A 17,637-nucleotide genomic window follows, 5' to 3' on the forward strand; every position below is an offset into this window, starting at 1 on the left:
ATATAAAAATAGCTCAATGAATGAGAAAGGTCATTACATCTATAATCACACATGTGAGAACTGGACCCAAATTAAATTTCTAACAATGAAAGTAATTTCTGGAATATTATATACTCATTAAAATGATTATGAATACTATCTAACAGAATGGAAAATGCTTATAAAATTAAGGGGAATACAAAATCATCCATTCATTAGTATTATGATAATTAAAGACAACTTGTTTTTACATGAATAAACTTTTATTAAATTTTAGATAATTAGAAATAAAGAAATGCAAGATAAATGCTTTCTAAACAACATCTGATATTATCATCTCTGTGTCATAGTATTTTCACACTTGTGTTTATTAAAAAGTATAGACATTCATTTATTTAAAATTTTTTTTACAAAGTCAAGAACCATCCAATGAAAAAAATAAGCAATGCTAAAGTAAATTCAGTTTTCATCAGTATCGGAATGGTTATGTTCTGATCTTAGCCCTCTTGAAAAAATAGTGTAGGCAGCAGCTGTTGGCTTCCATTTAGTCAAATAAGTCTGAAAATGAGGAGGCCACTCCCTGTGGTAACTATGCTTGTAGGAAAACAGAGCAAAAAGCATAGTGGGATGAGGGAGTGAGAGACAATACCGGGAAAAGAAAAGATGCTCCTATGGAATCATGGGGGTCAGGATAACTAATTTAGGGAAAAGTCTGGGAAGAAAACATTTGTGTGCTGCTTATAGTGTGATTAAGGCAAGATAGTCACCAATCCAAGTATGACCCTATCTACAGAGCACAAAATAGAGTGGGGAGTTTGTAAATTACCGGGTGAACTCTAAGGCCACACCGGGTAATTAATCACAAAAGGAGTCTCTTTACACGGGTATAAAATGCATTTGGACACCACTGCAACCCTGAGCTCTGACAAATACAGGGCAGACCCTCCCAGGAGCATACCTGAAGACACATCCTTTCGGTCTCAGAACCATCTTTCACAAAAATAATTATTTTGAAGAAAAACAAAACAACTCCTGCCCTGTAACAACCTACTCACCTCTGCTTGTCAAACAAGGAGAAAGTTATCTCCCTCAGCACAAAAGGCATCAGGTGCTGCCCTCATTAGGAGTGACCCGGTGTGATAGCAGGGCACCCCGGACGCCCTGCTCCGAGAGGCTGCCAGGGATGCCCCAGTCCCTGGACCTGCCTGCCTCCCTCTCCTGTGCCGCCCCCCACCCCCAGCCTCGCTCTTTCCTGATGGCCCTCCGGGGGCCCAAGGAACAGTCACTGACTGTGGTGTTAACTAGCAACAGTCTTTTATTTCCTAGTCCAATGCCTCCATGTATTTTTTTAAAAAACCAATACATTTCTTTTAAAAAAATACTTTCCCGGGAAATAATGAACAGTAATTGTCATGGACCTGGAGCAGACCCTAGAAAAACCTAGACAGGCAAGAATCTGTCCATAGAGCAATATTCCAAATATGAAATTCATGGTTCACAAATAAGTAACTATGAATGGGCTTCTCAAAGAAGTTTCTTTTGTCTCCCCCCCCCCCCCCCAAAAACACACACACACACTTCTTACTGAATTCTGCTTGTGTAAAAAGTTTTGATTCTGTGATGTAGGGACAGATACTAACCATTCATGCCCTTTGCCCTCTACGTATAGAGGGGATGGGGAGAGGATGTTCATTACTTTTCTAAAGACGCCTATCTTTTAAAATAACGTCATTATTTAAACTCCATCTGGCACTTGAGTCTCTTGAAAGATTTAGGCATGAGCTAGAGAACAAACTCATCTGGACTGCAGTTTAGATGTCACGTGCTATTCTGCTCACATCTTTCCCTTGGCTTGGCACATCTTTGAGATCCAGCTTACTGACTAGGATCCTGGGACATCGGAGGCGGAGAAACAAGTCTTCAGGACAGACATTCTGGCTCATTTCACAAATCTCAGTGGCCAGGTAACAGCAATAACTTTCTTCTCTGTGCTTTTCACTAGTATCATGATAAGGAAAGTGTTTCTTTCCCCGCACTCAGCCACCACCCCCACCCCGTGTATGGGGCATCTCACTGGCCTTTTTCTAAACACTATCTGCTCATGTCCTATACGAGGGACCCGGCCCGACTCTGGGCTGGCACCATGACCGGGACGGCGCCAATTCGCTCCAGCGTTGCTTGGCTGATGGTGTGGGCATGTGTGTGCTGCAGCCGAGGCTTCCTGCTGACCGAGCCATTGCTCCTGGGCATGACCTGCGGTGATGAGCCCCTGTTGGCTGTCACTACCAGAGTCCTATGTGGAGCTGGGACCAGGTGGGTCCCGTTAGCATAGATGGATGGTATGTTGGCATTGCCCGAGTGCAGGGAGAAAGATTGGCGCAAGTCACTGAAGTGGTTGAATGACTCTGTGTTTCTGTGAGCTTTTGGATTGTTGCTCCAGTATCGGCTGTTGTAGGTATTAGAGGAGGTCAATGTGTTGTTCTCAGAGGAGGATATCTCGGTGTGAAATGCTTTGGCAGAAGAACATTTAGGTGGAAGATCATCCTCTCTGAAAAGGAACAGAATAAAGTTGTCATTGGGATTTCCTTCACGTTTACCTACCAGGACTTTCTTCTGCATTAAGGATAACATGTCTGTGAAATACAAATCCTCAGGAAAGGCCACAGCAGCTCTGGTGGAGTTGGCTTTAACATTCATTCCCTCTGAGACAATGCCCTAGAAATTTTTCCTCAGCTTCTCAGTCTCCAAGACTACGAAAGGACATTTCAAATCTCTCTAAGACTTGTGTTTTCCAATATAACTAAAAATAATAATAATAATAAGATAATAATAAAATCTCTCTGTGTGTGTGTATGCATTTGCTCTAAATAGGAAAATAGTCCGTGAAGAATTCTGCTGAGCTAGCTGCTGTAAAATAGCTAGGAAACTAAGCTATGGATGTGAAGAACTTCAAGAAATGGTTAGAATAGGCCTGATCTTATTGCACTTGGGGGTTTGAGAGGTCGGCCGAAAAGAAGTTTTCCTCAGTAATCTTATGCTGGGATGAAATCTGTCCCTGCATACATAAACCCTTCAGAATTAGAAGATGCTAAGAGAAGTCATTAATTTAATTTAAGAGGTTAATTCACTTAACAGTTATTGACTATCATTCCACTAGATGTTTCATGTAAAATAGACACAGCTCAGATAGTCAATAAACCTCTGATCAAATGGGGGTGACAATTAATATAAGAATATCTGCAAGTCTGCACGGTTGGGTAAAAGGCAAAAGTAACTTATGTGAGGAGATGATACCTGGACTGGTCTTGAATCAGATAAAGGAATTTACTGAAGAGATGGAGAAAAAGGAAGGAGTATCGCCCAGGAAGAGGGCGAAGGCCTGAGCAAAGGCCCTGAGGCATGAGAGGATGTAGAGTAAATTGGAACACAGGTGATCAGGGAAGTTATGGGAGATTAAGACCAGTTATGGGAAGCAGGTGAGGGTCAGATCCTGAAGGACTGCATGTGTCATGCTAAGTAGACTGTAGGCATAAGTCATCAAAGCTTTTTCAATAAGGATATGATACGATGCAATCTCATTCTGAGCCTGAACCTTCCTATTTCCACCATATGCCAAAAATCATTTTTCTTGTCCTGGCCAGTGTCACTAGGTGGTTAGAGCATTGGCCTGTGGACCATCGGGTCACTGGTTCGATTCCTGGTCAAGGGCATGTGCCTGGGTTGGGGTTTATTCCCTGGTTCTGGTTGGGACACGTGCAGGAAGCAACCAAGTGATGTGTCTCTCTCACATCCATGTTTCTCTCCCTCTCTTTCTCTCTCTCTCCCTCTCTCCTCCACTCTCTCTAAAAAATTAATGGGAAAAATACCCTCTGGTAAGGATTAACAACAACAAAAAAAGAGTCACTTTTCTTTAAAGGTCATTTTGACATTGTTTTCTTAAGATGTTTATATTCTTGACTGAACTTTCACACCAAGCCATACTGCTATGGCCTATCTGGGTATAGGTATGCTCTGACCATATTCCTTCATGCTTTATGTTCTCATCTATAGTATGTGTCAATGTTAAACACATGTTCTAATCTAACTTTTCTACTGTGGCAGCCACCTAACCCCAGTAACCCTGGAGATCTGGGAGGGAAAGGGGACAGTCTTCTCTTGTGTCCTCCTAGTCCTCCCCTTTCATGATCCAGCAAATAAAGCTGACTAGTACCATGAGGAAAAGTGATAGCACCTACAAGAAAATATCCTTTAGCCATTTTAACTATGTTGGCCATCACAGTCATAAGATAAGCAAAGAAATCTTAGTTTCCCAAATGAATGGAAATATAGACATTGGCCAAGCGGGACAAATGATCTGACACACAAACCTTATTTCATTAGGAATGTCTTCTTCCTCCTCCTCTTTATTTTTGCGTCTCCAGTAAAAGAATGCCCCTAAAATTAGTGCAATGCAAAAAATGACAATAACTGCACCAGTGCCAACGGCTCCAGCTATTAGTCCAACGCTCCTGGGCTGCGCTGCAAAATATATGTAAGGTGTATTTAAACAACAAAATAAAAGCGAGAGAAATAGTATGTACCCATGCAACTTTATAAACTAAGTTTACTAGAGACTCTTCTTAAAATGTACAAAACTGCCTAAAGTACTGCCTCCATATAAAGTTAAATCTCCCTTAACTTTCTGTATCCCAGTGCCTAGGACTGAGGCACAGCAGGCTCGCAGTTATTTTGGGAATGAACAGTTACCTGGCTCAGCTTCAGGAGAGCCACACCTACAGCAGAGCAGGAAAAAGACGGTGCCTGTCTTACCTGCCCGATCTGCCCCACAGGAACCTAGCAATCAGTCCGCTAACTTATCAGCTCATCCCAAGCAGATCACTCCCTTTTGCAACTAGAATTCTAGTAACGCAGAATTCTCAAATGAAGAGAAAAATTCTATACTCCTTATTTATGATCAGGGCATTCAACAATTAAGCTGCTATAAGGAATTTGGAGAAAATACAAGGTCGTCTTGTCTTGACCATGGCCATAGATCATCACAAACTGTATAATGTCTATAGCATTATACCATCAGAACTGATTTGATTCTACTGATTCTGGGGAGAAAGACATTTTGTCATACAGAAGATGTCATATTGCTGAAGCTGAAAAGTATACTAATACACTTATAAAATATTTTCAATAATGATTAAAACAAATGAATTTCTATTTAATCTTTAAACAATCTTAAAAACAATTCAGCATCACTCTTCATTCCCAGTCTCAGACCCAAAGTGGACATCGGAATGTTACATACTTACGGGAGATAACCTGGAGATCCAAAAGACAGGTGCTGGTTCCTATGGCATTAGAAGCCACGCACTGGTACAAACCTGAAGACAGCGCGCTGATGTTCCGGATGGTGACTGTTCCTTGGACCTGGTCTGCCAGAAAAATAGCAATCAAGTAGGATTTAGAGGACAAAAATAAGAAAACCAAAGAAATCAGCAGAAGATAAGACTATAAAAATAAACACGGAAGAAGTATCAATAGCTTTCTTTTTTGGCAGAGATTTTTTTTTTCGTGAGTTTTAAAAACCCACATCAGGACATCGCGTTAAAGATCTATAGATGCACAGGGCTGTCTGTGCAGGCAACGCAGAGCGGAGCCGGGAGCAGCTCATTAGCAAGCACCAGACTGATTCAGGGACAAGCACATGGCCTATCAGAAAGGGGGTGGGCTGGTTCCTCAGTCCTTCACTTTACTTGGCCTGCTCTGGCATGGAAGCAATTTGTTGAAATGGAGTTAGAAAATAAATGTTCTTTTTGTCTGCTTTCTTTTAAAGAATAGGGAAAGTTCAACAGCGTGGAACCATAATTTGAAAGCACACATGACATTGCACCCCACTCGGTTTTAGCTGGCGGCAACACTGTATCCCATGTAAGCTATGCAGCCGGACTAAAGTGCCCTTCAGAGGTAGACAGAAGTAAAGGTGTACATTTCCACTTCCATCCTCTCTGCTCAGTTCCAGACCACGTCTGCATGTGTTCTGCACTCAGAGCGCCTGGGCTGCTATCTGCCCTGTCACATGTGGTCCCGAATGTGTTACCTCATCTTCATCTATGTCTTTGCTTCCTCATGTGTGACATGGAGCTACAAACGTGCCTCCTCATCATGTCTCTATGAGGACTAAAGGAGATAATGGATGGAACAAGCTTAGTATGGTGCCTGATCATGCTTGCCAAAAAAAAATCCTTCCCGGCATTGCTTGAGAAGTTTAAATTTTTCTGAATCATAAAAAAAAAAATCATAAGGAAAATGTTGACTGTCTCCAAATTTTCAATACAGACTAATAGCTCAGGATTTGAGGTTGAGAGATAGGCATTCACAAATCATAAATCACTCTGTATTTTTATATGACTTATGTATTCTTAAATAATTAATAATCATAATAAAGTCATTTATTCCATAAAAGTTCAGAGGTATTCTGTACAAAACAATAATAAATGGATGGCTTATGAATATACTATGGCAAAATAATACTTTTCAATAATATGTAAAACATGATCTCAAACTGATATAAACATTTGATAATAAAAAAACAGTAAAACTAAATGCCAAATTAAAGTCTATTTAAATACTCAAAGGTAATATCACAAATACTTAATATTTAAACTCTGTCATTCTAAAATAAAATTTTAAAACAATACAGCATTAAGTGCACTATTCAATAGACTCGATCTTTGTTTCATGCCAAATTTTCCAGAGGTAGGAAATTTTATTTAATTTTTGTGATAATGCTGAATTAAGATATAAATGGAGAATGGACAGGAAGAGAACCTATGCCCATTAAGAGAAGGTCCCAAGCACCTTCAAGGCAGATGTTAGGGTACATCCGCTTTGTACTGGCTCATTTCTTTTATTTAACATTGAAAATGTTTTCTCTTTGGCCTGGTTTTGCCATTGAAGTAGTTAATGCTTTTGCCAATTCAGATTTTAAATCCATTTCTGTTTTCATGACAGTGTATTCTACAGCAACATTCCCATCTCTTTCTCTTTGCAATTCTGCTTTTGAAGCATTTACACAGAACTGAAGTCTACAGCAAATATTCAAACACTGGAAAATAGCAATCAACATTAGTGGGAGATATCTGAATAATGTGATATTTGGATCCCCTTTCTTAACACTAGAGGCCTGATGCACGAAAATTCATACAAGAGTAGGCCTTCCTTCCCCTGGCTGCCGGCACTGGCTTCCCTCCTCCAGCCACCGGCAGACACCCAGGACCTGGGCTGGCTTCGCTCGGGCCACCCACAGGCACCTGGGACCCAGGCTGGCTTCCCTCCGGCCCTGGCTTTGTCAGGAAGGACATCCGGAATGACATCCGGTCCAATTAGCATATTACCCTTTTATTATTATAGATTATTATGGATTACATAGAATCACATGAGCCTCTCCCAATGAGGACTGACTGGGCACAAGCCCGTGGCAGGTACAGGGGGCAGGGGGCAGGGATGAGAAGGAGCGGCAGGCAGGAGCCGCAAGCAGCGTTGGATTGCCAGTTTCGGCCCAATCCCTGCAGGCCATGCCAAGGGACCCCACCCATGCACAAACTCATGCACCAGGCCTCTAGTATCTTTATATGTGTCTCCTCCATTAGACAATATGTCTCTTTAATTTTTTAAATATATTTTATTGATTTCAGAGAGGAAGGGGGGAGAGAGAGACAGAAACATCAATCATGAGAATCATCGATCTGCTGCCTCCTGTACACCCCCCTACTGGGGATCGAGCCTGAAACCTGGGCATGCGCCCTGATGGGGAATCAAACCATGACCTTCTGGTTCATAGGTCAACATTCAACCACTGAGCCACACCAGCCAGGCGATAATATGTCTAATTGCATTTATGTCTCTCTACCTTCCATAATACGCTATCCTTAAGTAGTTGTACAGAATAACGGTTGTATCTATTTGTGTACATACACACACATCTTTAAAGAATGGAAGAATGTACAGAAAAACAAATACAGTTGTGATAACCTTAATTTTTTAAGAACAGGGAGTACATCCTATGGGACTTGCTCTTGTCTTCAGTCAGAACGATAAAGAGAAAAGTAAGTGCCTGTTCATTCAGCAACTTCAGTGGGTGAAGACTTTGTTACTCTCCTAGGAGAATTATGGAAACACTCTCACTGGGGAAGGGGTCAACAAGGGAAGTTCAGGAAGGAGAATCAAGACTCCTGAGGCTCCCTAACACGGAAGAGGAACAGTAGTTCTTTCTATCCACAGACCCTAGGCAAGCCCAGTGTCCTCCCCAGACCTCAGGCTTCTCCCTGTAACATGCGAGTGCTGGACTATGGTGATGCTTAAGATACCCTCGTGCTCCATCTGTGATCTCCACACAAAGTTCTGCAGAGTTCTCAGCAAAAAGGAGAGCTCATCATCTCTCTCCACTGTGCTATTCAATTATACGTAAAAGGATGAGGACAACACAGGATTCCCTAGGAGCCATGAAGGAAAAAGGCATAATTTATTAAAAAAAACCACTGAAATAATCAGTAGAAGGTATAGGGGAGGATAAAATATAAAACAAAATATTAGCAACCTATCTAAATTTATCCATAATCACAATTAATATAAATGGATGTAATCAAACAATGGACAAAGGCTCTCAGATTGCAAACTGAAAACCAAACTAAATCTAGACACATGCTATATACAGGAGATACAGGAGATACACCTGAAACATAAAGCAAGGACACCTGAAACATGCCAGCAAGAATTAACCAAAGAAATCCACAACGGGGAAAACATAGCCAGTAGTTTTTGAAGTCAAGATTCCAACCACATCCTCTAACTCCAGAACCTACCCTCTAAGATACATTCTTCTGCTTTGTATACAAAAACAATTTGATGCTGATATGTATATAAACTTGACAAAAAAAATTGACTAGAAAAACAGGTACAGAAAAATAAAAATAAATTTATACCATTAGAGAAACTGAATCAATAGTCAAAAATCCACCAACAAAACATAACAGCAAGGCAAAGCTTAGGCAAATTCTATAAAATAATCAGATAATCTCTATCTTATTCATACTGTTGCAAAAAATAGAAAATGAAGAAAAGCCGCCCAACTCATTTTGAGGCCACTGTATAATGTGATACTAAAATTGAACCAAGGACAATAGAAGGCAGAAAACTCATAGGCCATTCTTCTCACTTATGATCACAGATGCAAAAATTCCATTAAAATATTAGGATTCTGAATGGAGTAGTTTGTTTAAAAATAATCACAAACAGACTTTATTTCAGAAATGTAAGGATGGTGCAATGTTTGAAAATCTATTCATGTAATTCACTTACTGACATTTTGGTCTGGATAATTCCTCATTGTGGATGCTGTCCCATGCATCATAGGATGCTTATTAGCAGCAGTCCCGACCTCTACCCACTTAGTGGAACCTGGGCCAGTTGTACAAGCCTTAGAAGCACAGACCAAAGGGCTACATTTTGCTTGAAATAATATCAACCTTAAATACAGTTTTCACTTACCTTAGAATTCGAAAGTATATACCAAAAGGATAACACTGAATCCACAATTATTTTTCCATATGAAAATGAAGTGTACCTCCTAGGATACTGGTTCTAAATCTACTCATCTCTTGATTATCCACATATGAACTATATGAGGACAACTTTTGGGTAACTGTTATTTTGACATAATTTTAAACTTACAGAAAGTTGCAAGACTGTCACAAGGAACTCCGTATGTTGTATATCATCTACTCAGATTCAACAACTGTTCATATTTTGCCCTATTAGGTTTATAATTTTCTCACTAAGCATATAAATATTTTTATGAGCCATTTAACAGTGAGTTGAAGCCCGGCCATGGTGGCTCAGTGGTTAAGCACTGACCTATGAATCAGGAGGTCAAGGTTCAATTTCTAGTCAAGGCGCATGCCGAGTTAGGCTGCAGGCTAGGTCCGTCCCCAGTGGGGGGAGTACAGAAGGCAGCTGATCCATGACTCTCCTTCCTCATCTCTCTCTCTCTCTCCCTATCCCTTCCTCTCTGAAATCAATAAAAATATTGTGTGTGTGTGTGTGTGTGTGTGTGTGTGTGTTTAAAGAGTGAGTTGAAGACATTGGGCCTTTTTACAACTAAGTACTTAGTATTTCCTAAGAACATTCTTCACACAATCACAGGACAAGCATCCAAGTCAAGAAATTTAACATTGGTACAACAGTATTATCTAACCCACAGTTTATACTCAGATTTCATCAATTGTCCCAATAATGTCCTTTTTGGCTATTTCTTCCTCTGTCCAGATTCTAATTCAGAATTCCGCACTGCATTTAATTGTTTTATCTCCTTAGTCTCTTCCTGCCTGCAACAGTTTGTCTTCCCTTTGGTTTGCTTGATGTTTCCTCCTGATTGGGTTCAAGTTGTGTTTTTGACAGGAATACCACAGCAAGGATGTTATGTCCTTCTCAGTGTATATAGTAGGAGGCACAGGATAAGAGCTTCTAACAATATTAATAATGTTCACTTTGATCACCTGGTTAAAGTGGTATCCACCAGGTCTCTCTACTATAAAGTTACCGTTGACCCTTGAACAACACAGGGCTTCGGGGAACTGACACTGCCCCCCGCCCCCTCCCCGCCCAAGCAATAGAAAATGTGCATATAATTTTTGACTCCCCAAAGACTTTACTACCAATAGCCTACTGTTGACCAGAAGCCTTATGGATAACCTAAACAGTCAACACATATTTTGTATGTTATATGTATTATGCATGGTATTGTTACAATAAAGAAAGCTAGAGAAAAGAAAATGCTATTAAGAAAATCATAAGGAAGAGAAAATACATTTACTGTATTTGTTGAAAATAACCTGCATGTAAGTGGATCCCTGTAATTCAAACCCTTGTTGTACAAGGGTCAACTGTATTATTTTTTTTCTGTGCAACTAATAAGTAATTTGTGGAGACATATTTTGGAACTATGTAAATATCCTGCTCCTTATCAAACTTTTGTACACTATTTTGATATCAGTGATGGTTTTCCTAACCCCACCATTCCTTCTATATACATTATTAGGTATTCTACTATTAGAAAATGCTTTCCCTTCTCCCCCATTTATTTATGTATATCAGCAGAGATCCAGGTATATCTCATTTTATTCAATGGATTATGTATTTATTTTAATGTTCAAATTGCTCAGATTTGGCTGGAAGAAATGCCTTCAAGCTGGCCCCTATACACAAGGTCAATGCTAATCCCCACATATCATGCGCCTGTCACTAGTCAGACATCTGGGGTGCTCTCTCTGATGTCAAACATTCTTTTCTCAGAGATGCATCCTGAGTTTATATAAAGCAACTGCAAACACATTAGTAAAGTAAATCTGAAAAAACTGATGTTGAGATTAAATGTTATTTTGAGATCTACTTTATGTAGCTATAAAGAGGTAGACTTACAATAAAACTCAGACTCATGTAATGTGATTATGAAACATGAAATTATCTAAAGTAATTCTGATAACTGACCCAGAGTTTGAATTATAAAAGACAAACATTTTCGCCCAAACCAGTTTGGCTCAGTGGATAGAGCGCCGGACTGCGGACTGAAGGGTCCCAGGTTCGATTCCGGTCAAGGGCATGTACCTTGGTTGCAGGCAGATCCCCAGTGGGGGGTGTGCAGGAGGCAGCTGATCGATGTTTCTCTCTCATCGATGTTTCTAACTCTCTATTCCTCTCCCTTCCTCTCTGTAAAAAATCAATAAAATATATTTTTTTTAAAAAAGACAAACATTTTCATCTTTGCATCTCAATTCTCTTTTATACCCAAAGAATCAAAGAATATTCAAATTGCAAAGAAAATATCAAAAAAAAATGTGCCGTAGCTGGTCTGGCTCAGTGGACAGAGCATCAGCCTGCAGACCAAAAGGTCCCAGGTTCGATTCCAGTCAAGGGAACATGCCTGGATTTCAGGCTCAATCTCCAGTAGGGGGTGTGCAGGAGGCAGCCTATCAATGATTCTGTCTCATCATTGATGTTTCTATCTTTCTCTCCCTGTCCCTTCCTCTCTGAAATCAATTTTTAAAAAAATTTGACTGATACAAAGGTATGGAAAGTTCTTTCTACAGATATTTCACAACTTATATACAACCACTTTTACATGTTCATTTGTAATTTCAAACTCAACCCAGTATTTCAAAGAAATGTTATAAAATAAATCATAAAATCTTAAGATGAACAAGATCATCTTCAAGATACTGTTTAACCCCCTTATTTTACAAAAGGCAACACAGGCCAAAAGAGGTAAACTGTCACTGAAAAAACCTACAATTTAAATATGATTTCAGGATTTGAAGACAAGTTCTATTTCAAACATACCACTTACAATGGTGAGATCAACAAGTTAGTACAGAAATAAAGCTATTTAACCCACAGTGTGGCTAAAAATTTAACCAATAAAAAAATCAGTAGAGAACAACAATATTGCAGTAATCATTATTAGAGTAACAAAAATATTATGTTAAAGAAATGTTTTAAAATAATGAAATTTGGACTAAGTTAACTTAAAGGTGATGGGAGGCCCATGATATTTCTGTTGTGATTCTCAAAGAAAACTTACAAGCTCTTTAAGAAGTTGGTGGTCCTGGTTCTTTAATACGTCTAACTTCACATACAACTTAGGACTTTCCTTTTCCATGGTTCATACTACTCAGGCATAACTAAGGTTGTTTTAGATCTCTCCATTAACTGCCAACTCTTTAAGATTTTTACATCTGCCCTGAAAATGCTGCAGGAAACATGTTCTGTAATATAGATGATGCAACACTCCAGATTGCTAATTCCTAATTTTTTAAATAGATTTTATGTATAATTCTATAATTTTCCTCATTTTATTCCATACATTTTCCTCAATTTTTCAGGGGTGTTTCTTTTAATATCAAATATAAATAGCTGGATTGACATGTAGAAAACCATCAGTGATGTTCATGCCTTCCCTATGTTTACCTGTCTGGTGTGATCAACTCCTGGAAGATCACCGGGGCCTTTTCCTGTTCTCTTTCCCATATTCCTCCTCTAATTAGACATGAGGCTGCAAACAGGATGATTAGCCCTTCCATGACCATGCAGGTGTTCCTCATACTAAAGTAGGCAGTTGCGTCTCAAGTAGGAAGTGGATTCTTAGCAATGAACTTCAAGGATTATCTTACAGTTAACAATACAAGGAAGCTACCATTGAGCTATTTTAAAATCTTCACTATGATGGAACAGAATTTCCATATATAGTTACCACTGAATAATCTACATTCCATAAAACCAGCAATGAGAAGATACAATAAAATGTTTTGTTCTCTTTATAGTTGAAAACACAAAATGATCCAGATAGCTTTTTTGGCAGTTACAAATACTGTGTGTGTTTTTTTAAAAATCTATGAAAGCTATTACTTCTTGAGTCTTAGAACTGAAATTTTCCACAATAACTAATTAAATGAGTAAAGCAACGCTCTACATACCCTGAGTGGCTGTTGGAGGTAGTTTGAAGGTATTGTCTAACTTCTCCCAAAGGTAAGTTGGTCGAGGAATGCCTTCCTCAGAGCTGCAGAGCAGGATGACATCGCTGCCCACATCCTGGGATCCTTGGATTTGGCAGTGAGGGGCAGAAGGGGGAACTATAATAGGAAGAATAAGCAACAAAATATGCAATCACTACAAGCCAAAAGATGACAGAGGTGAAATCCAACATTCAGTACACTAGAACCTCACTGCTTTTGGGACACATACCAGGAGACTAGCTGAGTGAAGCCTGTGACAGTCATGTACTAGTCACAGGGCTTGGGCATAGGTGCCTACAACTTCAGTTAGCAGGGAACAAGTCTGTGAAAGGGGCTACACTCTCTGGCCACATTTTCAAGGTATCTTATGGACTTGCTTTCACCCTGCTTCCTAAAAAGAATTCTTGAGATCCTTGTTCAACATATTGCCTTTAAAAACACTGCTGAATACATACGTTCACAGCAGCATTATTTACAATACTAAAAGGTGGAAACAACCCAAGTGTCTATAGATAGATGAGTGGGTAAGTGAAATGTAGTTATACATACAATGAAATATCATTTAGACCTGAAAAATAAGAAAATTCTGACACGTTACAACATTGATGAACCTTGAAGACATTATGCTGAGTGAAATAAGCTAGTCATACAAAGACAAATTATGATTCCACTTATATGAGAAATCTAGAGTAATCAAATTCATAGAAACAGAAAGTAGAACAGTGGTCTCCATCAGCTGGGGGTAGAGTGGCATGTTGTTTAATGGGTACAGAGTTTTAGTTTTGCAAAGTGAAAGTAGTTATGGAGACTGAACTGCACTGTAAATGTTATGTTACATGTATTTTACCACAGTTAATTTTTTTTCATTACTGGAAGAGGCCACTTGTAGAGAAGATATCTCAAGGGAGAGCGACCACTTACGCTGCCAGCTCCACTCTGGCTAAGATCACCTCAACAAGGTCCTTTTATCACTTTACAAACAAAAACCAGGCAGCCCTTCTTTACACCTAAGCTGCTTTGTGGTAGGGGAAGTTATGGTAAGGTTCAAGTCTACCTGCTACTTGACAGTAATACAGTGCACATTTCCTAATCATTAAGGCGGATGAGGACACAAAGATCATGAAATAAAAAATTACTAGGGGGAAAAAACACTAAAGGAAGAAGGTGGTGATTCATAGGAAAAAAAAAAACAACAAAAAACAAACACACACACAAAAAACAAGCAAGCAAAAAAATATAAAGAAAGTAAGCCCATGGCTTGGAGTCCCTTATTAGGAAATATAGGCAATAGAGATTAAGTCCAAGTAATGATGTACTTGTAATGCTTTTCAGTAAATGTGTTCCATCTTGCAAAAATGAATGAATGAATGAATGAAAAATAAATGCAGTACACAGAAGAACCAGGAAAGAAGGTGGGTGGAGGAAAAGAGAACAATGAGAGTAACCTATAGGTAAGAAGAGTAAAAAAATATCAGGGTACTCTACCTGCTATGATAGGATAAACCAAATGCCTCAGTTTAGTGCCTTCAACATTGCCACTGTGACGCTATGAGGGGAAACCAACATAATTCTTTGAAGGCAGCATTAACTATAAAATAAATTAAAGGCTTTGTTCCTTCCTTTAAAAAAATGAAAAAAATAAACTTGGAGAATGTGGGAAGCTAGTTATCTAACTTACAGGCATAAGCATCAAAATAATATTAAATTCCAATAGTATTCAGTACTCAAGAGTATCTAAAAGCCTCCAATTTTAAAATATTAGAATGAATGATAATTCTAGGATAGAATTCTCCAACCTGGCTCTTAGTTTTCTTAATCTGTTTGAAAACTGGTAGGACAAGGCACCAAGGCTATAGCATATCCTCACCCAAGGAAGAAAAATGTCAAGAACCCCAGACACTGGTGATTCAATAATGGAAGGGATGGGGAGAGAGCTTGCCAAGGAGCATGGGAGTAAGTTCTGAGACTCCAGTAGGATGAAGGACCATCAAAAGCATCAGCCTTTTCTAAGTACTTCCTTGGTCTCCCCACATGAACTGCACTTAGCCACTTCTGCCATAAGCATCCATTTCAGAGGCAGTGTTTTACTTCAGAGGCAGTGGAACTGAGAAATATAACATGGTTGAGAGTGGATATAATTAAGTATTAGATAGTCTAACTTGCCAGTATAATGGAAATAATAATGATCTGAGTCAAGAGACCTATATTTTAATCTAAACTTTATTGTGCTTCTTGTCTATATAACCTTGGAAAAGGCCCTAATCTATTTGGTCTTGGTATTAAGACCAAATTGATCATATAACGTACCATTTAAATAAAGATACTTTTGAGAGTAAGAGGAGTTATTATTAAAATCATGCCAGGATAAGAAGTGTAAACCAACAATTGGTGAGCCTGCTCAGAGTTACACAGACATGATGAAGTAGTTAACTATTTTTACATGGGCTGAAACTTCCGCTTCATACTCATAAATAATTCTTGATTTAACTTGCTCTCAACGATACATCCTATCCTGCAGAATCCTAAGGAAAGTGAGAAGCCACTTGTGATGGTATTGTATATCATCTGTATCTAGGAAGTGAACTTTAGAGAGCTACTAAAATGGAGTGTGGCGGGGGGGCGGGGAGACTAAGAAGCACGGAGAAGCAGAGTGTACGTGGGCTGGCGGAGAGCTGACATGAGAAGGACACAAGCAGACTGTGCGTGTAGGACAGGCCAAAGTAAACGTGCTTGAGAGGAGATTCGTAAGTAAAGTCCAAGTGCTTGGGACATTTGCTATCACTCACCTAAGACTGTGAGACCGGTGACCCCAATGTTTCTGCCCCCTCTATCCGGAAGGTTGTTAACCAAACACTGGTAGGTGCCAGTGTCTGATAGCTGAGTGTTGTTAATGAAGATAGAGACATTGGTGGCTGGCATGGTGCCTGCAAATCCTACCCTGCCATGGAACTGAGGGGCACCATCAAACATCTGTCCACCCTGATACAGAATGACCTGCAAAAGAAAGCAACGTCAATGAACTGGCCACTGCATCTCCTTCCGGACACGTAACGATAACTACCTAGTAAACAGTAGACGGCACCAAACATTAGAAAACTTTCTTTCTAACTTAGAGTTGCCACCAAGTTCTGACGATAACACCTGTCTGTAAGTATGTAGGGATTCTAAATTCTTACATACCAAATTAGAGTAACGTTATCTCCTTACCTAACTCATCAGAATGAAGAAAACATCTTTATGCTATGCTATTATCAGCCCATAAATATTTTTACTAGTTCAAAAAATTAAATCCAAATTAAAAAAATTTTTTTAATGAGCACTGCTATTCTCATGCTTACTAGGTCACAAAATAGATCACGAATAATGACTGAATATACATGAATGTCATAAAAGGGAAGGAGAGTTATAAGCCCACGATTGCTGTTCTTATATCAATTTCTATTATCAAAGTTAACTATTCATGGGAGGGGAATCTGAGTAGTACTGCAAAAAGCCCTTAGGTCTGAGAGTGGGGGACTTGGTTCTGTTCAACTCTACCAGTAAATGTTTGCATAACCGTGGCCAAGTCTTTCTTTGCCTGTTTGACTTAATCATTGACTCCTAAAATGATGAAGTTGAACAAAATGATCTCAAAGGCTCAGTCCAATTACACAAGTTCCATAGTTTAAAGAAATTCAAGAAGTTCCAATTAAATCTATTTGTTCCCCTACAGAGGAATGAATAGGAGGTTATGTCCTCACCCTTTCCTGCCAGCCCAAATCCCTTCAGAAAATTCAGCTTATCAAATATTTTTAGGTGGTGATAAGTTTATTGAAGCAGAAAAGCTTCATAACAGAAATAATTAACTCTGGGAATGAAGGTATAGTCATAATCACAATGCATTAATCTTCTGAGCATTCTTTTCTGCAGTGGCTATCACATATTATGGGTCTTTTGCCTATAATAGATACACCTTATTAGAAATAACTTCTATTTTCATGTACCCTAATTTGTTTGAGACTCCAGTATGCCAGCTGGCTTTGTTTAAAATACTTGTAAAATTAGCCAAATAATTCAAGTACTACTTTAATATTATCACAATCTTTACAAAGTACTTTCTCAT

At 39.1% G+C, this 17,637-nt stretch overlaps 1 protein-coding gene across 2 annotated transcripts in view; it reads right to left on the reverse strand.

The window, feature by feature from the left end:
* Positions 1 to 1,516: 1,516 nt before the first annotated feature.
* Positions 1,517 to 17,637, reverse strand: part of IGSF11 (immunoglobulin superfamily member 11) — a 121,456-nt gene continuing 105,335 nt past the window's right edge. Inside the window, exons 3-7 of one of the 2 annotated variants that reach the window (XM_070403562.1) lie at positions 16,322 to 16,529; positions 13,497 to 13,652; positions 5,280 to 5,402; positions 4,347 to 4,413; positions 1,517 to 2,527 (exon numbers count right to left, since the gene is read on the reverse strand). In XM_070403562.1, coding sequence (XP_070259663.1) covers positions 2,086 to 2,527; positions 4,347 to 4,413; positions 5,280 to 5,402; positions 13,497 to 13,652; positions 16,322 to 16,529 — 996 coding nt within the window. In that variant the 3' untranslated portion in view covers positions 1,517 to 2,085. Of the gene's footprint in view, positions 2,528 to 4,346; positions 4,498 to 5,279; positions 5,403 to 13,496; positions 13,653 to 16,321; positions 16,530 to 17,637 lie in introns of both variants that reach the window. The other variant, XM_070403561.1, reaches the window with a different exon arrangement.

This window comes from Myotis yumanensis, unplaced genomic scaffold (assembly GCF_028538775.1).
Source record: "Myotis yumanensis isolate MYYU_CA2020_CCGP unplaced genomic scaffold, mMyoYum1.0.hap1 SCAF_2, whole genome shotgun sequence".
Lineage (NCBI taxonomy): Eukaryota > Metazoa > Chordata > Mammalia > Chiroptera > Vespertilionidae > Myotis > Myotis yumanensis.